Source organism: Gobius niger (assembly GCF_951799975.1).
Source record: "Gobius niger genome assembly, chromosome: 9".
NCBI classification, from domain to species: Eukaryota; Metazoa; Chordata; class Actinopteri; order Gobiiformes; family Gobiidae; genus Gobius; species Gobius niger.
This window is the reverse complement of record NC_136860.1, coordinates 5,588,983-5,616,823: the sequence shown is the minus strand read 5'-3', so window position 1 is coordinate 5,616,823 and position 27,841 is coordinate 5,588,983. Positions and strand designations below refer to the sequence as shown.

The 27,841-nt window shown below is 42.8% G+C and overlaps 1 protein-coding gene across 1 annotated transcript in view; it reads left to right on the top strand.

The window, feature by feature from the left end:
* Positions 1 to 27,841, top strand: part of rnf17 (ring finger protein 17) — a gene marked incomplete at its 5' end in the record, with an annotated part of 72,600 nt that overhangs the window by 10,045 nt on the left and 34,714 nt on the right. Inside the window, 10 exons of the mRNA XM_079563749.1 lie at positions 4,408 to 4,502; positions 4,575 to 4,674; positions 6,863 to 6,952; positions 7,388 to 7,491; positions 14,038 to 14,206; positions 20,593 to 20,713; positions 20,946 to 21,272; positions 21,335 to 21,427; positions 21,498 to 21,656; positions 22,138 to 22,309. Coding sequence (XP_079419875.1) covers positions 4,408 to 4,502; positions 4,575 to 4,674; positions 6,863 to 6,952; positions 7,388 to 7,491; positions 14,038 to 14,206; positions 20,593 to 20,713; positions 20,946 to 21,272; positions 21,335 to 21,427; positions 21,498 to 21,656; positions 22,138 to 22,309 — 1,430 coding nt within the window. The remainder of the gene's footprint in view (positions 1 to 4,407; positions 4,503 to 4,574; positions 4,675 to 6,862; positions 6,953 to 7,387; positions 7,492 to 14,037; positions 14,207 to 20,592; positions 20,714 to 20,945; positions 21,273 to 21,334; positions 21,428 to 21,497; positions 21,657 to 22,137; positions 22,310 to 27,841) is intronic.

The following is a 27,841-nucleotide window of genomic DNA, read 5'->3' as shown; positions in this document are numbered from 1 at the left end:
GTACTTGGAAGTATAGCGGGAGCAGCGTTAACAGTTGCAGCAGTACAGCAATTTTGAGGTAGAGCAAAACAGCAGCGTCTAGAGTGAAAAGTGGAGGACGAAACATTAGATTGGAATATTGGAGCCCTTACACCAAAGACACAGACATTACTCACCACTTTGAGCTGAAATGCAGCTCCTATGAGGGGAGAGACTCGACTAGAGAGCTACACTGGCTGCCTATAACAATAGAATGCTACGTTAATGCTAACCACCAGCGGGACTCTAGTGCTCAAAACTTGGGAAATGCTTACCATCGGCTTTATAGCGAGATGCGCGGGTCCGCGTGTGTACGTGCGACTGTCCGTGCTAAAAATAGAGTGTCTGATTAGTAAATGAAGACTAGAATTTAGGGAGAGAAGCAGTGAGCTCCTCTTACCTGCCGTGCGGCGTCTGTAAACACGGAAATGGAGTGCCGGTGGGCGGGCACAGGCGTGAGGTCAAAGGGGGCACTTTTATGGTTCGCCGACTAGCGCTAGCAACCAATGAGGACTCGGGCCCTCAAGTGGAAAGCCCGCCTCCAGGCATGTAATGCGGAAAGCCCGCCTCCAGGCATGTAATGCCACATATGCATTTGTGCCTTGTATGGTAAAAAACAACACGTGCAGCGTGGCTCATTTCATCAATGTATTACAGTCGATGGGCTCTTCCTCTGGTTTCTGGTGGATTACCGTTTGAATCATGTCTCTTGTTCATAGCGCTTCAATCGCGGGGCCATCGTGTTTATTTTATCAGAAATACGAAGATAACACATGGGTTTTCAGGCCCCGCTCTGTTCCAGTAACCGTGAGCGGATCCGCAGTTCGCATTTCCTCGTCTTTTTCTCATTTTGTTGCGGTGCTAATGTTGAAGTGACTTCGATGTAAAAAGTAAAAAAACTCTTCCTTCGCGGAGAGCGCCTGCACAACGCTGTTTCCCTGGAATACTCGTCGTATTTTTCAACTAAAACCGTGCAAAAATCGGCCGTGGACAGCGTATATCTGCTGCTGCCCTGAGTCTGCAGCAGCTCCGGGCTGCAGGACGTGCGGGGCGGTGCAGCCGCCGAGAGAAAGGCAGCGAGCTGGAGCCGCAGATTCAATGTAATTTGAGCTTATATTTATTTTAGCGATAATTATCGGCCTCCGAGGTAACGTTAACAAGAGAAGTGTGTTTGCATTGCTCTCCCCAATGGGCAGTTCACACGGGTCAGTCGGCTACATTTTAACCTCTTACCCCCCGCCTTAACCGAGCACATTTCCTCCAGTTTGGCATTACCCAAAGCTTTTGGACTGGAGCTTACAGCCGAGGCCGGAGTATATTTATGTAGTTAAACAGATAGCCTAGCGTTTGTTTTTAACCTAGCCTCGTTTGCGTTACAATGTTTCCCCGTTGGTACAGGTAAGTGAAGTGCTCACTGCGCAGCTTGGAGTTGGCTGTGTGAGTTCAGTGGTCTCTCCTGATGGCAATTATCAATTTCTGTCGAAGAACTGGGTCTTAAGGAAACTTGTAGAAAGCGAGTCCCTTTTTTGAGACAGGATATTGTACATCCCACAGCGCAACAGGCGGATGGCATAACAGCGGTGTTCGGTGCTTTGGTATTCAAAATGGCGGCCACAACAATGCGTGACGTCACAGGAAACGCATCTATAAGTATAAGTAACTTCACTTTTTGCTGTGGGGGAGGAGGGGGGGAGGAGTTAACTGAATCCAAACGTTTTGTCTTCCGGGTTTGAATAATACCTCCAGAAAATGCATATATTTATCACAAAAATTAGTGCTCCATAGGTGTAGAGGTACAATATATCATATAAATGCCTACACTTTACTTTGGAATGGCTAAAATAGCATGATACAGATCCTTTGCTAAACAGCTTTATGTGGGGTGGCAAACCAGCACGTGTCAAAAGATCAGTATTTCAGAAGGTCTCGTACTTCATAATTTCCGGCATTATTATTGGGCATCAAAGCTACAAACCTTCGCACCCTAGGCTCCCATGACTCCAGGCTGAGACCAGATCATCCTCTTTCTCCTTGCACTCAATAGATCTAGTTGGTGACACATTCATCTTTGAATATGTCACCAACTACAAAGTGTGCTTTGCTTTCTTAAATGGAATAATGGTATAAAAGCTTATAAACTTAAACTTAAAATTAAAAGTTTATTTTTATTTTTATTTTATTGATGGGATCCCCATTAGCACAGCAGAGCTGTCGCTATTCTTCCTGAGGTCCACATATAAAAACAAAAAGAAATACATTAAAGAAAAACGAAAAGTATATTAAGATACAAAAGCCACGCAACAATGTATACAATATATTACTGTATCACAATTCATAATCACTACTTTCTTGGCATAATTTAACGATAATGTATCAAATCTCAAGAAATAGTATATTTTCAGTTCAGTTCAGTTGTAGATAACATTTGTTTCAATGGCGACAGGCGTTGTCACTAGAGGAGGCCATTTTGTATGTGACATGTGTTTGTCAGAGAAGTTCCTTTGTTGGAAACAATAAATGTCTGGTAAGCACTATACCTGTGTTAAGTCTGCCTGCCCATTTCGACCCTCGTGGCCAGCTGCCTCACATCTTTGAATATGTCACCAACTACAAAGTGTGCTTTGCTTTCTTAAATGGAAGCATAAAGCATGTCCAACAACCAGTAATTGGCTGCAAGGACTTTAATGTAATGTATGCATCTTGAAAAAATAAGGTCCTCAATCATGGGCTCTCACAAACAGCTCTACATGGAACCTGTTCTTAAAATACCTGGAGGGTAAATTCTCCCACAACACTGTAGTCATGGATGATGAGAGAGAAAATGAAATATAACTTCTAAGACAATACTTTCTATTCACTTCACGCATATATTTGGTACACTTAATTACTGTCTCCTTATGTTCCCCATTCTACTACTTCCCTTTTTTCTGTTTTTTTTTTCTGTTTTTTCTTCCTTCTCAAGGTATGTATGTGTGAGTGCATTTTAACTCGTATCATGAGTCAACATGATCTTTTTCTTCATCTCTTTATTTTATTCCTTTTGTTTACAAAATGACGGACAACCTTCAAAATGTTCTGTCAAAGCAAACATTGAAAAATAAATATATATGAATTTAATATGGACATAGTATAGTATTTACATTGGACGAACCAGAGGCATTGTTTAAAGCGTTACGTCACATGTGCTACTTTTCAACACCTGTCCATAGGGGGCTTTTAGGTTACAATAGATAGTCCGTAAATGCATGGAGAATATTCAGTTAATGTAATCTCTGGGTTCACGTGTGATGTCATATTCTTAAGAGCTTCTTGTTTAAAACCAAGGTGGTGGGCAGCTCACAAGTCTGTGGTGGTCACTATGGCAGGGCTCGAACGTGCAACCATTTTAGTCGCGTATGCTTCCAAATTTAAGCCTTTGCGATCTAAAAATAGAATCACTCGCATGTTTGCGACCAGCGTAAATGCTCTGGTCCACCTTAAGAGACAGCCTTGTCGTTCTACCTTAAAAACAGCTTGCCTCATTGTTTTCACAAACGCTGCGCGTCATCAACAGCAAACTTTCATTTCAATAATAGTTCGAGAGCATATCGTAAACTAGATTTCTCCTCTCTTTTGGCTCAGCGCTGCTGTCAGTCCTTTCAGTCACACGTGCTGGGCTGGTGCAGGTGTTCTCTGCGTATGTGCACCACTCATATTCATCAGCCGCTTTCACTGAATCGGCCAATGTCTTTACACAACTGTAGTCTCCTTATGATTATGACAGGGAATATATATCATTCATAAACTCATTGGGACTGGGGGGGCATCTCTAAAATGACGCTCGAAACTTCAGTCCAACCCACACGTCACCTCGTGCAGTGCTGAGAGTGAATCATCGCCTCGCTCGCAAAATACAAGACGTAAAGTCACAAATGCAATGTCAAACACGTGTTCAAAGGTCCTGGGAAAGGAGTTTGCGCTTGTTATGGAGCAGTCACTGCAGCATAGAGTGAGGAGAGTGAAGGTGCTGAGTGGGGGGACGACGTGCAGTGAGTGTAGTGAAGCAGGGGCGGAGCAGAGAAAGAGGCACAACATCTGGTGTCCCATTTACAGTGTTAAAATATTGGAGATTGCAGTATCAATACAAACAGCTAAAATAATACATCTAAAATGCAACAGAATGCTGGAAGTGGCATGTGGTGTGTTTTAATTCCCTTATTCCCTGTTTTTTTTTGTGCTCCTAAATTTTTGACTGTGCTCCTAAATTTCAAAGTTGGGAGCACAAGCGCTACCAAGAAAAAAAGTCAATTTCGAGCCCTGCTATGGTAACCGTCAATATTCCCATTGAGGTTTAGGGGTATTAATGTTTCTGAGAATTGCAGACAGTTGAATCTTTTAAGTGATTTGCAGGTGGTGTGCTCGCTGCCCGAGGCTGGAGTGGATGGGCTGACTGAAGACTGCAGGATGATCGGGCTGCTCTACACAGCCAAGATGAACAAGAAGAGGTATGAGGTATAAGCGTTCTCCTGCTGTCCTTACGGTCCACCCCAGTGCAGCTAACCGTGTGCTGTGTGCAGGTCTCTCAGGTCTCAGGGGTCCAGCCGTCGCACTCGCTCCTGGAACAGAGAGGGGCTGCCCCAGAGTGTCCGCCCACTACAGGAGGACGACACTGACTATGTGAGTAAAAAGGGTAAAAGCATTAGAGCTCTTTTGAACATGCATGGGTCTTGATCATAATTCAAACTTCTATCAATGGTAATGCCCCTGAAATCGGGATGGGTATCGTTAAAGAGTGGGTATTATGCTTTTTTCAATCACATAGCACCACCAGTCTATAGCACACTACAATGATGACTAGGGATGGGCACCTTTAAACGGTACCTACTCAGAACCGACCGAAAAGCTCCGGTCGGGGGCGTTATCTAAAAATTGTAATTCTTTCGGTGCCAACTTTCGGTTCTTTTTCTCTCCAGACGCCAATATATGACCCGCAGTCTTAAAAAAGCAATGTGGATGTGTGCGCAGATACTGAGCCGCTTCAGCGCAAATGGAGCGAAGCAAAGCGATATTTTATAGCTATAACTTATAGCATAGTTTAGCTATAACTAGCTAAACTTTTGTAATAGAGATGACAGGGCCACGGTCTGTGTCAGACTGAGCCATCCAGTTATCCAGTTATAAACCAGGACTAAGCCAGGACTGAATAAGAAACTTGAGTTTTTAGGCAAATTAAAAAGCAAAAGAGAGCAGTGACAACAAAAAAGACGTCTTTACCTTTAGCATCAGACCCACGGAGGCGGAGCTTACGTGCTGTTGTTTACGACTTTACAAGCAACTGCAGAGAGGGGAATGTCAAAGATTGTTTGTTGAAAGCGAGCTCTCACTCTGTATTAAACATTGTTGGTACAGTTTTGGTAAATTATTAGCAACAGAGTGAGCTCTCACACCATGTAAGGATCTCTGAGTGTGAAGTTGCTTTGGCTTTGTCAAACAGCGCAGTGTGTTTAGAAAAGTTTAGTTGAAAGAAAACTGTGCCTGATGTGGATCTGTCTCTGCAGCTCAGGAGGTAATAATGTCCTTTCTCTCTTTTTATCACTGTTTAAATGGGAATTCTGCTCCAAACACAAAGTTAGCGGTGACGCTGCTGCGGCCTGTGTAGCTTCTGCTGTGCTATTTTAGGACTTTTTCCTAAACTGTACTTTTTTATACACGTTATTTTTATTGAATTAAAAGTGGGTATTGTTAAAGTAGTGGTATCGGGGGGGGAAAAACGGCACAACCTTCTGTTGGTCTGTAAATGCAGTAAATGAAAATAACTGGCATGTATATTTGCTCTCTCAAAATGGCTGTACTGAACGTCTTGAAATAGGCCTTTGGAGACTACCTTCCACAATGCAGGCTTGGAAGGGTCTCTTGCCTGAAAAATAACTGCTGTTTTGAGGTCGCTCTTTGCTACTGCCATGCCCTGTGGATCTTTAACTATACACCAGGATCTTGCCAGTATTTAAGCCCATATCCAGCCCATACGACTCAAAAGACGGACATTATCTGTGCAAGGGGACAACGGTTATTCGAGGTTACCCCCGTTAGCTTGTTATAATAGACTACAGCTCATTGTTGATGAAGAATCTGCAATAAACCATACATGTGTAAAGCCAGGCTCATTGTGTGATCATCATAAAGGCTGCTTCAAGTAGTTTCCCGTTTTATTGACGTTGTTTGTGCATAATATGCGGCTTATTTTCAATTAATGTTCCAAGCTGGCTTGTCACGGCTAATAGTGCCTTAGCTCCAGGAGTAAACCACTCGGCTACGACCCATTGTAGATGAAATGTGATTAATAAACTTCCAAATCAACAAGCCAGGCTCAGTGTGTGATCATTGTTAAACGGTTCTTTATGTATGTGGTGGTTTTATTGACTTTATTCATGCATATCTCTCGTTTTCACGTTATGGCCTGAGGTTTAGCTTAGCGTTAGTGTTCTCCGGAGGCTCTGTGCATCATCAAGGCCCTGAAGGTGTGTTCACACATCAAATGCTTCATTGTGAACCGGAGCTACAGCAGCTCTGGGACTTTTACAAAGACACACATTGTGTTTACCTAAACACCATGCCTTTTAGAACATAATTCTTCCATTTAGAACTGTACAGTGCAGAACATTTTTGCTGTGCTTGATGGTAATGCAACAGTGCCGGACCGGCAAATGGGAATATAATTTTGAAAGGGTTCTTCTGGATGATTGCTGTTTAAAGGTTGTTGCTATGATTTTCCCCGCTCCTCCCTACAGTCACAGACCTGCAGAATGACGACGACCCTGTTTCTTCATGAACATAAGAGACTTACTTGACTGTTATGTGGTTTCAGCCTGCAGATCTGAAGAAGTTTGAGCAGGAGCTGGACGAGGCGTTGGTCCGAGCTGCTGAGAACCTGGCCCATTTAGAGAACGTCCACCAGGTGAAGGGCCTGTCACGTAGAGGGGCACACAGACCAGTACTGATCAGTCAGACAAAGTCTACGGGCCGTTTAAACCTAAAAAAGGTGCTCGAGTTGACGCTATTAAAAAACTAAACAAGATCCAAAATCCCTTCTGAAAAAAATCCTTTTTACTGATGCATTAACCAAAATAACCATACATTTAAATCTGGGTCAATCCATTATTTAGTCGTCACGGAAAATATTGGCATGTTTGGCCATTTTTATGCATAAAATGTCTTTTCATATTTTTATCAATAATGTTCAGCCAAAGTTTCAATTTGATGTCTCTACATTTACCTTCCCTATTCACCAGCAGCGATTGATTTTCTATATATTGAGTATAAATAATACGTGTAGTTGTGATATTGTGTCAAAGTAAAGCTGTGAGTGTGTTTGCTCTGTGTATGTGTGTAGACTCTGAAAACAGGCCTCACTAAACAAGTGACCAGAGAGAGGGCCCGGCTGCAGTTCGAGATTTCCCAGGTCACCACTAAAGCCATTCACTCCATCCACAAGTGGTGAGCAAGGTTTCTCTTTGTGTGTGTGTGTGTGTGTGTGTGTGTGTGGGGAAGCTTCTTTGCTTCCAATACTGATACGATACTGGGGGTTTCAGTATCTGCCAGTATCCGATATTAACTGTTATTTCTTTTCTCTGTGAAAATCACATGAAGTGATCTGATCATTACAACTTATGGGTCCGTGTACTTATGCGTTCATTGTATTATCAATTTCGAACGGGCTTTTAATACTTGGAACGCACTGAATTATGTCTAAGATACAATAATTCTGTATTTTTAAAATTGTTTTTATCATCCTTTAAAGCACTTTGGTCTTCCCGAGGGCTGTTTCATAAAACTCGCTCACTCGTCCAGACCAGGCTAAGTTCTCTATATTTCCATAGTAGACGACGCAATAAGCCAGACTTGGCCAAATAAGCCAGCTTTATGAAACAACACTCTAGTGTTGTTGTAAAGTGCTATACAAATAAACTTTGATTAAAAGGAATATGCAAATAAAAAATTAAGTTTTTACATATTGTGTACTGTTGCAATATAAAGCAGAATCAGAATAGTTTTTATTGCCATGGTTTGAGAACAGGTTCACAATCTAGGAATTTTTCTTGGTGCTGACGTGCAACATATAATATAAAAAAACAATATTGAATAATTAAGATGAATAATAAAAGGTAAAATATGGTAAGATGACCACAAATGACATAGAACAACAGCAGGATTGTATTTACAGATGTGTAGGTATATAAAGTCATACGGTAATGTAAAGTCATAAGGTGATAGCAACTGATCTAAGTGTGGACACACCACGCAGTGCAATAGAACAGATTACATCCATGAGTCTATGCCAAAGTTATGGGTCTTGTTTTTTTGTTCATGAGTGATGGTGGAGGGGAAAAACTGTTTAAGTGGTGGAATTTATGGGTATGGACAGACCGTAGCCTCACCCCTCTCCCTGAGAGGGGTGAATAGTCCGTGTCCAGGGTGAGAAGGGTCAGCTGTGATCCAACCCACGTGGCTCTGGGTCCTGGAGGTGAACAGGTCTTGGAGAGATGGGAGCTTACAGCCAGTCACCTTCTCAGCAGCAGCACAATGCGCTGCAGTAAATACTTGTCCTGGTCTGTAGCACCGGGGTACCACACGGTGATGGAGGAGGTGAGGATGGACTCGATGATGGCCGTGTAGAACTGCACCAGCTAGGGATGCACCGATACATACCACATTTTCAAAAAACGATATGAGTACTTTGATTTGAGTACTTGCCGATACCGAGTACCGATACGAGTACGAGTTGTATTGCCCTTGGAAATCCATAAAATCTAATTGAAGAAAAACTTGACACTTTTATTTTTCTTTCTGAAAAACAGTAAATGTAACAACCGTTTTAGCATGCACACTGCCCTGCTGTTTTCCGAGCCAACTCCCTGCCTTCAGAGCATGTTTTAAGACAGAAGGATGTAACGCGGATTTGCCAAACTCTGCATTGAAAATAACTAGGAGAGGAACATGGATTTGCCACGATTTTGCTGAGCAGAAGGCACGCAATGGTTACTTCAGACGGGTGAGTGAAAGTTTGTTTTTTGTCACTTGTGGCCGCTGTGCCATCTGTCTGTCATGTTGTCCACGAGGAATGAACCTGCTATTTACACAAAATAAAGATCTCTACAAACTTAAACTAGTAGTCGGCACATCCCTCGCTTTCAGGCACTTATTTGAGAGAAATCCGTTTCATATTTTCGGTTTTATGGTTCGATAAAGTTACGCTGGGTTTGTGCAGTGAAACGTAAACAATGCGATCACACGCGGTGATACGCGGTGATGTCGGCCTTTTCCTCTCGTGTGTCTGAGAGTGTATGTGCATTACAAACCTAGTACAGGAGTTCTGTCTAAGTTATAACTTATAACAGTTATGTCTGGAGTCTGTAGCTCTCTCTCCAGCAGCTCACAGAGGCCTAGCTTACACAGACAGGTCTGTGGAAAGACCTATCAAGATTTATTTTTGTTAACCTTAAGATGAAATTAATCAAACTTTGAGACTAGCAGTGTGACTAGGGCGACGGGTATCTTTCCTTTTTGATGGACAGAGCTGGAAATGTTACGAATGCACATGAATGCGCACAGATGGCACTTCTCAGAACCATGCGTAAAGTTTCCTCATCTTGTTTGTCCATATGTAGCTATTGTAAAACGCGCAGGCTTTCACAAAAGGCTGTGGGCATTAGCGCACTAGATGCGTGGGTTGCCACTGTTGCCATTTTGGAAAAAAGATGATGTTAATGATCACTGAATGCTAGTGCAAACAAATATCCAAAATAGACACAGGTATTGAAAGATTATAAAAACACTACCTTGGATCAAGTTGAGTTGAGAAGCTGTATATAGGGTTCCTCTCTGCATCAGTAAATCGCCTCCTGACAGCTGAAGCCAATGTCCCCTTCATGGTTTTGATGCCGTGGTCTTCTTCTGTCTCTCTGTTTAACAGTCTTTGGAGGACAGTAATGGCAGGGACAACGTCTGAGGCGTTTTTGGCATTGTCAGATAATACGATATGAACTGATGTTTTGGGTATCCCGCACGTCTGTAGCATATCTTCGAACACATTTGCTATAGCCTGACTGGTGTGAGAGCCCCGTAGCTGTCGAGGGTGCAGAATGACTCTTTGCGGGGTGAAGTTGTCATCAGTCCACTGTGCCGTCAAACTGATCAGAGACAAAGGACTAACACTATTAGTCCAAATATTCGTTGTGAAGCTAAAGGCAGTAACTGCACGTAGTAAGCCAGTAATGTGCTTCTTGACATTTTCATGTACCTTAGGCAAAACACTCTCTGTTAAGTGACGGCGGCTGGGGATTTCGTATCGTGGCTCGAGGGAGCTCAAAAGACGGCGAAACCCCACATCATCGACACACGAAAGAGGTTGGTCATCAAGTGAGATTTACTCGGCAATCAAACCTGTGATTTTTATTGCTCGAGGATTGTCCCTCGACATCTTCTCTCACTTTTCCAAAGTTTCCCGTAGTGTTGGCTGTTTTTGTGTTCCGCTACTGGAAAAGGCTTTGTACTCTGTGTCGGGGTGCGTTTTCAAATGTTTAATCAAGTTGCTGTTGGTGTTATGTTCATTTGTTTTGGACCCACCTCGTGACAGTTTCCCCTTGCAAATGTTACAATCCGCTTTGATTTTGTCACTCTCATTTACTTTGAAAAACTGCCACACGGCTGACATGCTTCCTCCTACTTGTGCTGTTTTGTTTGCTCCCAAGTTCCCGACGGCCAGGCATCACCTGCTGTCATGCGTTACTGTAAAACTAACAATGTGGTATCGGCTCCTTTTATCATGAGTACGAGTACGAGCCTATGGTATCGGGCCGATACCAGATACCAGTGTCTGTTCACAAACACTTTGTGCGCTCTAGCCATGTGACGTGCCGTTTCCGCACTGTTATTCCAGGAGATCATCTGTAAGTGCGCGGCCAAATGTGGACATAGCGCGGCTCGTGTAGGCTACTGCTACTGACAATATCAGACGGGTATAAACAGATGTGTAAAGATGGCCAAGGTGTGTGCCCGCACCCACTTAAAGCCAGCAGGGGCTAGGAGAATTTTTGTGTTTTTTGTGTTTCCTGTAGCTTCTTAGCTGTCGAATACTTTTGTATTGAGTATTCTGTCTTTTTTTTTTTCATTGATTAATCAAGTAATTGGATAAATTACACTTTTGTGTTTGTAAACAATTATATCAATAGTGTGTTACGAAATTTGAAAAACCTCTTAAAATGAGCAAGCAATTGTCAGTTATTCCTCAAAACTTTATTCAAAACTATTTTTCAAAGATTCAACTTAAAGGGACTCTACAGAGTTAAAAAATGTTAAAATTAAGTATTTTCCTCCTCCTACATGTTCTAGCCATGTCCTAATGTGTAGAATAAACCTGTTCACCACAACTGCCTCTAAAATCCTGCACTGTCACAAAAAGGTGTTAATTCGGGTCCAAAGTGCCGTCACGTATGAGCTTAATATAGAGGCTACAGTTACGCATAAGACCTGAGGTGGCAGTAGTGAGTAAAAAATGATAAACTTGCATCTAGCCCCTTTAACACATTGAGTGTTGCGCTGTTTTGGGGATTGAGCTGTAGAGTGCCAACAATCCAAACCATTTTTCATTGTAGCACCACAGTGTATTCTATGTTATAGCTATGGACACATGCTGGAACATAGAATGGTGAGACGGTAAGCTCTGTCATAGTTGAAAACCGTTTAATTATTCGTGGCTCGGTTCCAGAGAAATCCTAAGCTTAAACAGAGGCTAATTTGAATCAAAATCTGTTTTTTTTTCTAGAAACGGAGATGTTGCGTGTTTTATGAAACACAGCTGTCTCCCTCATTTCACTCTCTTCACTGGGCTGTGACTGAAAACGGGGTCTTAAGAAAAGAACATCGACTATTAATGTCTGGGCGTGACATTAAAAAAAACATTTTTTTTATGTGTTAACAGTAAACAAATGCCAGGGCAAAAAGAAATTAATTATACAGCCTATTTCCTTTAATCAGGCTTTATCATAATTTATCGTAATAAAAAAGTTAAACTGGTATAACCCACCTGAAAATAAATAATAAGGATAAAAGTACTTAATAAAAGAACATATATCAAAGTATAACTAATAATCCAATTCAAACAGTTCAGTTTTCAGTTGTATCCAGATGACGTAGTAGAACCATGTTGACGAAGACTATGGGGAATAAGAAAATACTAAAATAAGTGTTACTTTAAATATGTGTATCATCCCCAACTCCTCCCCCCGTCCTCCGCTCAGCTGCAGTCAGTTAGTGGAAGGAGCAAAATTTCTATCGCTGTGAACGCAGGCTGTGAGTCACAGAACCCTGATGTAAGAGAGCTCTGGAAACGTGGCTGTTGAACAGGCCAAAGGAAGAATGTCAGTTTATTTCACACATCAACACTGAGCTTTGGCGTAAATATAACAAGAACAATAGATTTATCTGATCAGAAACTCACTTTAGTTGATAACTCGTTAAGTCTAAAATGCATTACTTTTTCATTCACGTTTTCTGCCATTGCCAGAGAGAAAGTGATGCGCGTCAATAAATTAAGTCCAGGTGAAATGGACTTTGGTGACATGAATTAAACGAAGCTTAAGAAGAGTTATTCGAGTTACTCGAGGAATCGTTTCAGCCCTAGTTACCTGTTGTTCATATCCCTGCGCACTCCAGCCTGCTGATGCCATATCTGCGTCATCATGACCCAGCGACATATAGGCTGTTCGCCAGTTTTTAACTTCTAATACCACCCTAACATTTACATGTTGTTATATTTTTATTGGCCATAACATGTAAACATTCACAGGAGAGGGAGAAATAAGTAAAGTACACCATCTGAATCTCATTGAACTGCAGCAGTTTTGTAAAGAGGGAGTAAGTGCTTCATTGTCAAAATAGCGTTCAGGTGTCAGGCCTGAGCTGCTGTGGCTGAGCCGCACTGCCACAGTGTCCGCCTGACCCGCAGGACCTTGGAGGACGGGGAAACTGTAAAACTTGGAAGAAACCTGGCTGGCTGCCCTCTGTCTCCTCTGAAACAGAGTCATCCTAATCGTTGTGAGCATCTTATCTGCAACTGCAGAAAAGCAGTTATTGCTGCAAAAAGGTCAGGCAGCTATTTAATGCAAGGGATCACTTACTTATTCCACGCTGTTGTGAATGTCTCAGGTTTTTCTGCAAAATATCTTGATAAACCTCTGAATTAATTTTTCCATTGATGATATCATGTTGTCCAGGCCAAAATAGTAGCCTGGCACGAGCCAGACTGATCCTCCATTTTAAGACATACATGGGGATACAGTCTGGAATTGTGCGATTTGAATCTCGCTGATTCCGGCAAAACCAGGCAGAGCCAATCATAGCACCGGAGGCGGGAATTAATGGTGCGTCATCTTCCGCGCTAGGATTTCCCATCAACCAGGCCGTAATGAAAACAGTGAAGATGGTGGCCGCGATGCAACCCCTTTTTTCATTGTTTTCCATTTATAAAATTCAAAACAACGATCTTTTACCGGTGCACTTTCTTGTGTTTTAAATGAGCTAGACTTGTTCCGGTGAAAGCCCTCAGAGCAGTTTCTTGCTTTGGCTTTAACGACATTTACTCTACTGCATGTGTGGATGACAAACAATCATGGTGGAGGACGTAAACGCAAAGCTTTGCGTTTGATTGGTTTGCTCTCATTCAAACTGCGATCGTTAGCCCCGCCTCCGGTCTTGATTTGGAAATTGCGTCCTATTACCACAATTCCAGCCTGTCTTTATATGTATTTATAAATACATAAATAAAACAAAACCGCCTCACGCCATGATTCTCCTGCTCCATACTTCACAGTGAGGATAGGGTTTTGATGTTGATGTGCTGTTCCATTTGAATGTTTGGCAACGTTTGTGAATTATATAGAAAGTTCCTACAAAACAACCTTTTAAGCATTTCATCACATCATTCTCCTTAAGAACCAAATGGAATCATTAAGTATTTGGGTTTTGTTGCTGTTACTTGCACAGGAAGGACCTGCGGCTGGGGAAGCTGTCCACTCTGGAATCCCACTTCAACCAAACCATGTCTCAACTCCAGCAGGTAGAGGAGAGCGTGAGCAGCCTCCAGCTGGCCATTCAGAAGGCCAGGGAAGTGCGGCGAGTGCCATTCCTGGAGAAGTACTGCTCACTGGACAAGGTGCTGTAACCAGAGATATTCTAATGAGTGTGAGACTGTTTCCAAACCACAAAGTCTTTTAATAATATTCAATAATCAATAATCAATCAATATCTTCGGGGCTGCACACACGTAATCCGCGGATTGGTTTATGGGAAAAAAAAGTGTGAACTGTCAGTTCACACACAGCGTGGTCATAGCGAACGGAGGAGCTTGAACGCCCCGCGTCATTTAAACGGGAACATTTTTGGCTTCCCGGTCAAATTGAATAATGAAGAAAAGAGGTCGGATAGAGCGCACGGCTCCCGTGTTGTCTGGGCACGAAACAAAACCCTGAGAAGAGCTGATAATGAAAGAGGCTTATTAACAATCCTCATGGCGCTGGAGTCAGGTCAGCGTCTCCCCTGTTCATCCCCGCTCTGAGAGTCCTCCATGTCGGCCCATCTATGCTATCTATCTATATCTATTTCTCTGCATCTATGCGCTCCAGGACGGAGCCGCCCTCACGAGGCAGTGACAGTTGCGGGCTCGTTTGTATATTACGACAATGCGCTGAAGTCCGCGGCAAACACTCTGCGTTAGGGATGCACCGATACCACTTTTTCTAAAACCGATACGAGTACGAGTACTTGGATTTAAGTACTCGCCGATACCGAATACCGATACGAGTACAGGGCATTTTCTTCAACATTCTTACTTTTTTCCACAGCAGATTGGTTTGTAATTAGCAAATTTACTCATTTACATTTCCTTAAGTAGGCTACACATTTAAGAGCAGTTATTAGAATTGTGCTGATGCCATTTATTTATTTATTTTTATTGCACTGTCCATCATAGACAGAAAAGCCCATGTCCAAAAGCTCCCCAATTCCTGTGCTTTATTCATATATTTTTATTTATATATATAAAGTATCATCTATCTATCTATCTTAACAATAGTATTGAGATGTTACTTAAATGGTCTCTTTTCGTCTTTACTTCAGCTCCGTGTGTATTTTCTCGTGTGTTTTGTAGCAACTTAGCGAGTAGCTACAGCGTTTTCATTGTTCTGCTGCAGCTCATTTTCGCTCAGTATGGACATGCTGTATCTCTTTTATTTGGATTTTCTGAGGACTTTTTAGTCGCTGGGTTAGTTTTTCAGAAGAATAAACCCCTGGGCATAAAACGGCGTCAGAATGGCCAAAAGTGCGCTAGCCGCGAGTTAGCATCGTTAGCCTGTATGTTGTAAACACTGCAGACGCTGCAGCACTAACAACATTTAGCTCTGGTTAAATCCAGCACAGACTCTGATTTAGAGAGCGCAGTCTGTAATAAAGTCAGCTCTATGTGGAATATTGTATTTCCACTAAAGAATTCTCCAGTTTGTTGCTATTTTCTCTCCTCAGCTGAGAGGTGCGCCTCGTAGGTGCGCTGGCCGCACGTCAAATGGTATCGGTTTCTGGTATCGGGACCTCATGAATGAGTACGAGTATGAGTACAAGCCTGTGGTATCGGCCCGATACCCGATACTGGTATCGGTATCGGTGCATCCCTACTCTGCGTAGACTGCTCGAAATGTGCGTTTTACACTCAGACACTGGAGCTGTGCTGAAGGATTGCCCACAGCGCTTACCGAGCCATGCTCCCCTTAGTTCAATGCATGTTTTAAAAAACAAGTCCTTATCCACGAAGCAGGGGAAGAGGAGCTGGGCTTTATTCATTTACATTTTCACTTTGTTGCTAAATGAGGCTGTGGGACAGAAGCCAAACTGTGAATACAGGTACAATCCTATAGGCATATTGCTTGTCATTGAAATAACATTGACTACACAGTTTAGGTTTATAATCTTATTTCATTGTCTGTGATACATTTAATATTATTAAGAATAGAGTTTTTTTTATTTTTATTAATGGTCATTGGTCCATGTTTATTATGCCTTTTGCTGATCCAAAAAATGATCTGATCCATGACTCTGATCCGTGACTTTTGATCCGTTGCACCCCTAAAAAACACACACAAACAGTCGTCATCAATGTAAAACATGATGGTGAATAACGCACTGCCCTTTTTGATGAGGAGAATCACAGTCAGGTTTAGTGTATTTATATTATGAGAAGTAAATACTGCTGCTCCTACCCTCTTAATGGGATGGAAGCTTCCTTGTATAGCACTTTTCACCCAAAGCGCTTCAATGCACATTACATTACATTACCCAAACCATTGGAACCATTTCACTGTAGTTTCTCTCACAGTTGCTTGCTCTGGGGAAGCTGCATCTTATATCTTGGGACTGCGCACTTACTTAAAAAAAAAAAAAAAAGATGATAAATAAATTAGGGATGGGACTTAAACACGCTCATTTTGATTAATTAATTACAAAGATTTTAACGCGTTAATTTTGAAATCCAATTAATTGTATTTCCCACGATTTCACCCCCAAGCCGGTTCGAGGTTGGGGTTGGTGTTATTTAACTAGGAGTGAAAATCCTTTAAAAGTTGGTCAGAGCCTGCAAAAACAAAAAGCATATCATCAATTTACCTCCCATAGAACTCGATGTATTGACACTAGAGGTTAGATCGGGCCCAAAATATCAAGCCGGACCTGACCCGAGCCTGCGGGCGTAAAGCCTGACTGGACCCAAGCAATCAACTTGAATTGTAGGCCGGAGCCCGAAACAAACTCGATGTAAATAAATATTTATTCAAGGCTCAGATAGACGCATCTGCGCAGTGCATCTAGCTGCACCGTGTGTGAGGGTTACGCAGCTATGCGCACGGCACACGTGCACGCAGCAGCACATACCTGGGCTGGCTGAGAGATGTGCACGCAGTGGGGGCAGGTTACCTGTCTCTGACTCCTCTTTTCCGTCTCTCCTCCTCGTTCATAAACAACGCGCTGCATTTACAAAAGCTACTCTTTACGCAGGAACCAAACTGATTTTTTATCCACTGTAAATGAAAACGCTGTCCTGAGAGAAAGAGTGAATAGTGATGTTCTCTGCGTGGTGCCGTATCAAAGCCTGGCCATGCTGACAACACAGCCAGCACTTGCGCCCGCCTCCCGCACCACCTCCCTCCTGGACTCCTCTTTTTTATATTGCGTATAACCACATTTTGTATCCAATAGACTAAGCCTATAGCATAGATATTAGAGATTATAATGACATCAATAAACAGTGAAAAAAACAACAACTTGAAGCCTGACCCAGACCCGACCCAAACCCGACTGTCATGCGTGAAATCTCAGCCGGACTCGGGCTCTGGCCTAAAATCTAACCTCTAATTGACGCAGGCTCTGTGATGATAGCGGGGGCTTGAGATTGCCAAAGCACCTTCAAAGCTCTCAGCCTCTAACCATAGGAGAAATAGTTCTCTCTACAGTATTCACGGCACATCACAGGCTGTTTTGAGGTGAAAATGAGTGTGTGTGGGACAAGTAGGCTAATCATTTTAACAAAGGGAAGGGGTCGGGAGGCCAGGTTAGAACCATTGCTATGTTAATGTGGTTGTGTATCAGAACACACTGTGCCTGCAGCAGTAGCTACAGTTTATGTTGGGCTCCAATGAGCTGAGCCTGATTCTATGGTCACAATAATCATGACATTTATTCAAGATTTTATCAATTATCATGAGATGAGATTAAGATAGGTTGATGTTTCAGACAACTCCACTGGCCCTGACAAGTTATAGAACAGAAGTAAATAAATGTCAGCAAAATGGAGCGTTTTTTGGTCCCTAAGTGGGTCTATGGAAAATGAGAGTCAGGCGGTGCCAGGTGTACCACCTGTGAGGAAATATCCTTGAAGGATGATGAAGGCAAAAGAGACCCAGCGTTTGGAGTGCGACAGGTCAGGAATCAGGCACTAATATCAGCGTACGTCCACAAGATTGTCCAAGACTGCCAAGTAAGTTTCTATCTCAGTTAGTTCCGAAGTTATTGTCAATTAAATTAAGCTTAGTTAATGCGTCAAACGCAACCTTAGAAGGGTTATTTGAATCGATATCGGGCTATTCAAAGGAAAATCGGTGCAAATTGATTAATTAAACCCAATCTGCGCGGTACATATTTTTCAGCCCCGCGCCCGCCCACCCATGTATGGTGCAGTACCGCTCCCGCCCGCATCCCGCAAAGGATTGTAATTTTCATTTCCGCTCCAGTCCGCATCTGCAATGTTTTGTCCCGCACCCGCCCGCAAAAATCCCGCAATATGGGGACATTCGCACTGCAGGAGTCCTGACCAATGCAGGAAGACGTTTGGACAGATCGCCTGCCGCACACCCGGTTGGAGGCAGCGCAGAGAAATCTTGCTCCGCAGTGCTCTCCCCTGACTCATTGGGCTCTTGCCAAATCGGGTTACACAAAAAGCAAATGGACCAGCTCAGCATCGGCCTCTCTATGTTGTCAACTGTAGAATAAAATAGGTTTTTCATTGTGTATGGGACAGTCACACCAGTTCAACCCCAAACTAAGTTTTGCTCCTGTCACCGTGTAACACCAAACGCAGACTGACTCTATCAATACAAACACATCGACAAACCCACGCGCTTCATGTCAAATAAGTCAGTGCAAGAGCCGCACATTAGGGGCCGACTTTACTCCATGGAATAACCATAAAAACACTACACTCACTGTGCACTCGATCTTCTGGGGATCCGTCGTAGAACCTCTTTATCCAATGATTCTCACTCATCTGGTCAGTCATTAGCATCCATTTGGCCGTCCCGCCCCCCTCCCGCGCCCGCAATGAACTTTAAAAATTTGTCCCACGCTGCACTGTTTTGCGTTGGGTCCTGCGGGACTCCCGCGGGAGTGCGGGGCTCTAACCCAGCCCGAGGTGTGATCCTACACTCTCCCATGTTTTTAATGAACCACTCCTCTTTGCTGTGAGAAAACTTTGAGGGATCACCTGGTAAAAACTATACCAATTTACCAATTTTATACCAATTTACCTTTTTCCCCCAACCAGGTGGCACTTTCAGATGCGGCTCATGTAATTTCCTGTTCTCACATAAATAAAAGAACCACCTTCAGAGATTCTCGGGGCACAAGAACCTTCCACTGCCGACATTTCGCCAACTGCAACAAGACCCATGTCGTGTACCGTTTGGACAGCATGTGTGGTTGTTTATACATTGGTCTAACAAAAACAAGACTCAGATTGCTTTTCGGAACACAAATATGCCATCAAGAGTGAAAATCCCAATAATCCAATGGCCCAACATTTCAAGTGCTCCTGTCAATACAGTATCAACCAACTCGAAGTCATGGTCCTTGACATGATCAAAAACACTTGCAGAGATGGTGACATACTCCAAACTCCTTCACAAAGAGAAACTTATTGGATTGAAACACTCAATGCTGCCCTAAATGAGGATATTGATTTCTCCGTTTTCCTTTAGTTTTGTCTATCTGCTCCTTGTTGCGATGTGGTGGTTCCATTTATGTTTTAGTTTCAGAACCCATACTTGTGGAAGGGAAGAAAGTATTTGATAAATTGTACAAATGTTCCTATGTGGGCGAACGGTCTATAGTGACTTGGGTCACTATAGACCACCTGGTTGCACATTTTGAATTTGAATATGTGCCCTGAAGAAGACAACGCTCATGGTCAAAACACGTCGCCATTCTGTGATGTCCCTGTGATGTTATGTCCTCTTAAACTGTCCACAACTGTGTTGAGTCACACATTAAAATATTTTCTTGTCGACCGTCATGATTGTTTTGATATAGAATATGGATTTGTTTGTTTCCATGAATGGTTTCTGCGCTTTGAAAAGACAGTAGACTAGTGTGTATATGCTTTGAGTGCATTTATGCTGCATGTAACCCGGGTTAGCCGGATGCATTTATGCTGCATGTAACCCGGGTTAGCCGGATGCATTTATGCTGCATGTAACCCGGGTTAGCCGGATGCATTTATGCTGCATGTAACCCGGGTTAGCCGGATTCATTTATGCTGCATGTAACCCGGGTTAGCTGGATGCATTTATGCTGCATGTAACCCGGGTTAGCCGGATGCATTTATGCTGCATGTAACCCGGGTTAGCTGGATGCATTTATGCTGCATGTAACCCGGGTTAGCCGGATACATTTATGCTGCATGTAACCCGGGTTAGCCGGATGCATTTATGCTGCATGTAACCCGGGTTAGCTGGATGCATTTATGCTGCATGTAACCCGGGTTAGCCGGATGCATTCATGCTGCATGTAACCCGGGTTAGCCGGATGCATTTATGCTGCATGTAACCCGGGTTAGCCGGATTCATTTACCGTTTACAGCTACTAATGCTTAATTGCCCACACGCGTGTTCTGTTCCTTCCTAGTAGTTGGGCTTGTTCACTTGTTCAGTGAAGAGTAAACGTACTGTCAGTTACCAGAGATGACTGTAGCTGCTGCTGCGTATCTAACCTGTGTGTCTCTGGCAGGTGTTGGAAACGCTGCAGGCTCCAGTGGATCACCAGTTGGACCTCACATGTCTCTCTGAAGTGTCTGGACTAAGGTTGGTCCAATCACGCATTTCTCCTCAAAGCACTGACTCTAATGATAGTACTGTATTGATTTAGATGTGCTCTAAACTCTCGAACTGTCGATCATTCACTGATGCTGTCGCTCGACTTCAAAAACCAGTGAGTATGTTTCATTGAAGCTGATTGTATCGCAGACTAGTGGCAGGTTTATTTGTAAGCTTATGTTGATGCTATTTTAAAATCATGAACTGAAATATTGGTACTCAAGAGTTAATTAGCTCTAGCTTACTTGGTTTACTCTTATGGGAAAGGGTTCATCTGGTGGATGCGTCTTTTAGAAACAAGGCTAACCCCAGCCGCCAGGCCCAGCCTGTGGAGGGCGGGAGGAACAGGATGTCTGAGCCTAAATCTCAGCGGGATTCCAGCCCCGGCAGCAGGAGTCCCTCCTCGGCAGGCTCACACAGCCCCAGTGTTTCCTGCCACAGCTCCACCTCAGACCTGGCTCCTGGCGCCGCTCCTGACGCTGGTCCTGACGCTGGTCCTGACACCGCTTCGGATGCCGCTCCGGTTTCTGCTCCGGTTGCCACTCCTGACATCATCATTGAGGAGATCATGGAGGACATGCTGCAGCATGGTTAGTGGTTCACACTACTGTGACTCGGTGCACAGCTGAATGTCCCTCTGCTCTGGTCTATTACAGCCACTATTCCTCCCACAGGCCCACAGTTAGCCAATGAGAAGAAAAAGGACTTCCGCAGGAGGAAGTCCTCGTCTCCAGGCTACACCCGCAGTGGTAAAAAGCCTGACTCTGGCGACAGTACAACAGTCTAGTTACGTGTTTGACGCTGTCTTTTCTTTTTCAGTGGCCCAGTGGGTGGTGGTGACCCACGTACTGAATCCTAATCACTTCTATGTCCAATATGTGGCTGAGAAACGGGAGAGTGAGGTCCTGTCTAGGAGGATCAATTACTTCTGTTTGAAGAGTAGCAGTAGCTTGTGTGTCCGCCACACGCTGGACACTGGTGCGTACATACCTCGTGATCCTACCTCTGCATATCAATGTCTGAACACAGAGAAATGCTTCCTGTTGTCTCTACAAAATAAAACTCGTCATTGTTCTTGCTTTATTGTGAAAGAGTCAGACTGAAGAATATCACTGTGACAGGAACAGCTTTAGTCCTATTACAGAGAACAGAATATTTTTACTAAAATATTTTACTTTAGTAATATCACAGCAATAGGCCTAATATTTAATGCTTCATCATGTTTGTGCAAATGATTATCTTAAAGCATGTGTCATAATAAACAAGTCTGGATGTTTTCAGTGCTGACAGAAATGATAAGTGTTTTATTGTGTAGGTGATGGCACATTTTGAAATTCCAACTTTAATGTTGTGTGTTCAGTAAAAGTAATAGTTAAATTCAGTCAGATGTCTGTCCTAATTTGAAAATGCAACTTACACTACCACGATAAATGTCTTTATTCTGCTGCTGTTCTCCTAGGCTCTTTGATCTTTGTTAAATATGAAGATGGGATGTGGCACCGGGCCAGAGTGGTGAACGTGTCCCAGGTTGGATACCCCCGGGCGGTCAAGTCCTGCCCAGTCACCCAGATCTCCAGTGTCAAAGTCTTCTTCATCGACTCTGGTCTGACCACCGCCATCACCATTAAAAGGTCTAATCCTGACACGCCAAAAGCCCAGGACTGCGCCATATATACAGTGGTATGCATAAGTATGGGCCCTCCTTTAGCTTTTGGACATTTTGCCATACCATGGACCATAAACATAAATATATTTAATTAAAATGTTATGTGAAAGACACTGACACACAGTCATAAAGTGAAATGAAATTTATACATAAATAAAAAACTGAAAAGTGTGATGTGCATAAGTACAGGCCCCCCTTTCCTTTTAGTGAAACAACTGCCTTTAGAAGATTATTTCTGAATGATCACATGCTGACCCAATGACTAAATAGAGTTTACCTGTGTGTAATCTAATGTCCGTTCAAATACAGCTGCTCTGTGATGGTCTCAGAGGTCTGTTAGAGACTATTGTGGAGCAGAAGCATCATGAAGTCCAATAAAGTTATTGAGAAGTATAAAGCTGGGTTAGGTTATAAAAAGTCCAAATCCTTAAACATCTCTCAAAGTACAGTTAAATACACCATCCAGGAATGGACAGAGTATGGCATCACTGCAAACCTACCAAGGCCATCCTCCTAAACTTACTGACCGAACAAGGACAGCACTGACCACAGCTGTTACCAAGAAGCCTATGATGACCCTGGATGAACTGCAGAGAGCTATAGCTCAGGTGGGGAAACTGTCCACAGGACAACTATTAGTCATACACTGCACAAATCTGGCCTTATGACAGAGTGGCTAGAACTAGCCATTAAAAAAAAAAACAAGACCATAAGAAGTCCCATTTGCTGTTTGCCAGAAGCCACATGGTCTTTCTTTTAGAAATGCCACGCTGTCATAAAGAACAACTGACATTAGATTACACACAGGTAGACTCTATTTAGTCATTAGGTCAACATGTGATCATTCAGAAATCATCAGGCAACTTCTGAAGGCAATTGGAGCACTAAAAGGAAAAGAAAGTACTTGCACATCACACTTTTAATTTTTTTCTTTACAAAAAAAAAATCAAAATCATGAATAAATTTAATTATAAATTAATAAATTAATAATTAATTTCACTTCACGATTGTGTGTCACTTAGTGTGTGTCTTTCACATAAAATTTCAATTAAATATATGTTTATGGTCCATAGTATGGCAAAATGTCTAAAAGTTAAAGGGGGCCCATACTTATGCATACGAGGGGTGTTGAAAAATATCGATCCGCTGATATGTCGCGATATTACATCGTGCTATTCTCGCATTGATCCAAAAAGCGCCCGTATCGATATTTAAACATATATTTTGGGGGAAATATTCATTGCAGTGTCTCGCTTTGGTCCTGCACATTTACTCCCGCCCACTAGATGCCAGCTCACCGCGCGTCCCGCTTGAGTAACACTAGAATCTAGTGAGAGTTAGAGAAACACAGGAAGAGTTCTACCATGGAAAAGAAAGAGCGCTCCGGGGCTTTTACAGCAAAGACAGAGACCTGGATTATTACGAGATCCACCAGCTTTGTGCAGATGTTGCGGAGTGTGTCACCGCTGCGTTCGGAGAGGATTTAGCTTCGTAAGATTTTATTACGGAATAAAACGAAGCCGAAGGAAAACTGAATGCAGCAGGCTCATGTTAAACTTGTCTGTGTGTGTGCTACTGATTTCAAAGAGATGAGCGCTATAGTCACAGTGACGCCCGTGGTGTCGTCATGTCCCTGATCTACGAGTGACACCTGTTGTGGAGTAGATAAAGTAGATACAGTGCCTCTCGAAAATATTCATACACCTTGAACTTTTGCACATTTTGTCATGTTTACAACCCTAAACATAAAGATTTTATTGTTATTTTTTTACTGAACGTTCACACACAAGTTACAGACAACTGTGAAGTGAAAGCGAAATGATACATGATTCTGTTATTTTTCAAATATTTTCAATAGGACTTAGGTCAGGACTTTGACTGGGCCATACTAACACATTAATATGTTTGTTTTTAAACCATTCCATTGTAGATTTATCTTTGTGTTTAGGGTCATTGTCCTGCTGGAAGGTGAATCTCCGCCCCAGCCTCAGTTCTCTTGCTGACTCCAGCAGGTTTTCCTCCAAAATGTCCCTGTATTTGGCTCCATCCATCTTCCCAACTATTCTTACAATCTCCCCAGTCCCCACTGAGGAAAAGCAGCCCCACAGCATGATGCTCCCCCCGTATATTTGACACTGGGGATGGTGCACTCAGGACGATGAGCAGTGTTAGGTTTGCTCCATACATAACGTTTTAGGCGGCTGCATATATGAAAAAAAAACACCTAACCCCAAAAAAATTGCTACAAAAGGTTTTTCAATGGTTTTCTGTAGTATCAGGTGTGCTTATTAACATACTAAAAGTCTACCAAAATCTGACCACTGGAAAGGTCTATTTTTCAAGATGGCGTCCAAGAGGGTGGCGAGATCCTTAAAATGCCCATTACTCCTTTATTATTCATCCTAGACAAGTCATTTTGGTGTCTAACCCCATGTTTTGGGTGTCTAGGAATCCAATGGGCTTGTTCAAATTGTAGTCACATGATCACATAATTATGATATACAAATCGTGGGCAAAGACTCTTTATATTAACATTAGTGAGTTGTCATGGCAACGGCACACATTTTCAATGCAACCTTTGCTTCCCAGAGGCTTAGAGGGGCAGGGATGGGCTCATTTTAAAGCCCCGCCCCTCTTCTTCCCAACGCAATAAAAGGTACGTCATTTACTCACGGAGATATTCACTAAAGTCTGCGAGGTGAGCGACCACGTCGGCCCTGACATGGTAGATCTGGAAGGTTAAAACCCTTCCAGGTCCACCATGTCAGGGCCGACGTGGCCTCTCTGTTATCTGAGCATTTTATCAGTTAGCATATTTAAATCATAGTGAAAGGATTACAATTACAAAGTGATTACAAATCTTAATTATTTTTGAAGAAATACCTTTGATTTGCACCAGATTTACAAATAGTCATTGTCACACTGTTCCTCCCATAAAGGTGGATTATGTGGATTGGCACAATTTTCCACTTGACGTGGTCCACAAGCAGGTGTGCATGGTAGTCCACTTCCTCTGCAAATACACCGTGGTGGTCGGCAGGCAGTTGTGCATAAATATCTCATTCTTCTGGAACACTATAACTCCGGGAAGTTATGTCACAACCTGTGAAAGCGTGAATAAACAGTAACTGAGAACACAAGTCACCCCCCAAGACTTGTTTCATCTCGTTGATATTTTATACTTTAGGAAGTGTGGATTTGTCCAAATGAAAATAGAAGTCCCCGTTTTTCATCTCAGCCTAGTAGAGAAGAAGAATATGTGAGTCTGTATCTTGGTCAAGATCAAGATCCTGGGCTGATGTTGGGACACCTGGATTGCAGCCTTCACAACGTCCATGTCTGCATCTCCTGTGCTGATAACATTGCAGTTGTTCTTCTGCCCTTCCTCAGTCACAAGACCAATAAGTTCTTGTCTGTTACATGGTCTGCAAAGAAAATTTTCTTTTCCCACAAACTCAATTTTGCACTGAAGGATCTTCACTGTAGCCATCACAAACTACAGTTGCTTTACCATAATGACATATCAAGCAAAGAATGTCATAAATGTCATTTGCTCAGAATGAAAGGCGAGTGACATGAATGTGGTGGATGGGGATGGAAACTTGGTCTCACTATACCCTCATACTCACTTCATAAAGAGGGTGTTCTTCTTGTGGATTTTCACAATTGTGCTCGGTTTTCAGGAGGGAGGGGTGAACTCCTTTTAAAGTTTTAAATGATTGGATCTGATTTTACCCAATCGTTAGCGTTTAGTTGTGAAGTAATGAGTGAAGCAAAGCTATCAAATGCTTGACGTCACCTACAACATCTGCCTCCCCCGCCCGCTGAATGGTAGGTTAAAATTTAACCGATGCAACGCAGCCACTGAAATCAGATCCAGACGTTCATGTAGGGAAATTATAATTGACTGGAGTTTACGGATGGCTAAGGTCAGGCCAGTTTGTGCCAGTTCTGACTGTTAAAACTGCTGCCCTGAAAAGTCTCCTGTAGATGGTCCACTGTAATTGCACAACTACCTGCCGACCACCACGGTGTAGTTGCAGAGGAAGTGGACTACCATGCACACCTGCGTGTGGACCACGTCAAGTGGAAAATTGTGCCAATCCACATAATCCACCTTTATGGGAGGAACAGTGTGACAATGACTATTTGTAAATCTGGTGCACATTAAAGGTATTTCTTCAAAAATAATTAAGATTTGTAATAACTTTGTAATTGTAATCCTTTCACTATAATGTAAATATGCTAACTGATAAAATGCTAAGATAACAGAGAGGCCACGTTGGCCCTGACATGGTGGACCTGGAAGGGTTTTAACCTTCCAGATCTACCATGTCAGGGCCAACGTGGTCGCTCACCTCGCAGACTTTAGTGAATATCTCCGTGAGTAAATGACGTACCTTTTATTGCGTTGGGAAGAAGAGGGGCGGGGCTTTAAAATGAGCCCATCCCTGCCCCTCTAAGCCTCTGGGAAGCAAAGGTTGCATTGAAAATGTGTGCCGTTGCCATGACAACTCACTAATGTTAATATATAGAGTCTTTGCCCACGATTTGTATATCATAATTATGTGATCATGTGACTACAATTTGAACAAGCCCATTGGATTCCTAGACACCCAAAACATGGGGTTAGACACCAAAATGACTTGCCTAGGATGAATAATAAAGGAGTAATGGGCATTTTAAGGATCTCGCCACCCTCTTGGACGCCATCTTGAAAATTAGACCTTTCCAGTGGTCAGATTTTGGTAGACTTTTAGTATGTTAATAAGCACACCTGATACTACAGAAAACCATTGAAAAACCTTTTGTAGCAATTTTTTTGGGGTCAAACCATATATGCAGCCGGCTATTTTGCATTTGGGCCAAAAAGTTACATTTCTGACCAAAGCACCTTCTACCACATGGAGCTGTGTCCTCCATATGACTTCTAGCAAACTTCTTATGGCCTCCTTTCAATAATGGCTTTCTTCTTCCACTCGTCCATGAAGGCCAGATTTGTGTAGAGTACGACTTATGGTTGTCCCATTTACAGATTCCCCCAGCTCAGCGGCAGGACTTCACAGCTCCTCCAGAGTTATCATGGGGCACTTGGTTGTATATCTTACCAGTGCTCTCCTTGCTCGCTCTAATATTTTAGGTGGACGACCATGTCTTGGTCAGTTCTCAGTGGTGCTATACTCTTTCCATTTCCAAATGATGGATTGAACAGTGCTCCGGGAGATGTTTAAATCTTGGGAAATCTTTGTATAACTTAACGCTGCTTTAAACGTCTCCACAGCTTTATCCCTGACCTCTCTGGTGCTCCTTGGCCTTCAAGATGTTGTTTAGTGACCGATACACTCAGACCATAGCTCCGAGGGCCTAAAAGAACAGCTGAAAATATATTGAGAGTAGATTACACACAGGTGGCCTCTATTTAATGGTTAGGCCAAGGAGTGAACATTCTGGAGTCATTAGGAATGTTCTAAAGGCAATTTAATGCACTCAGAAAATG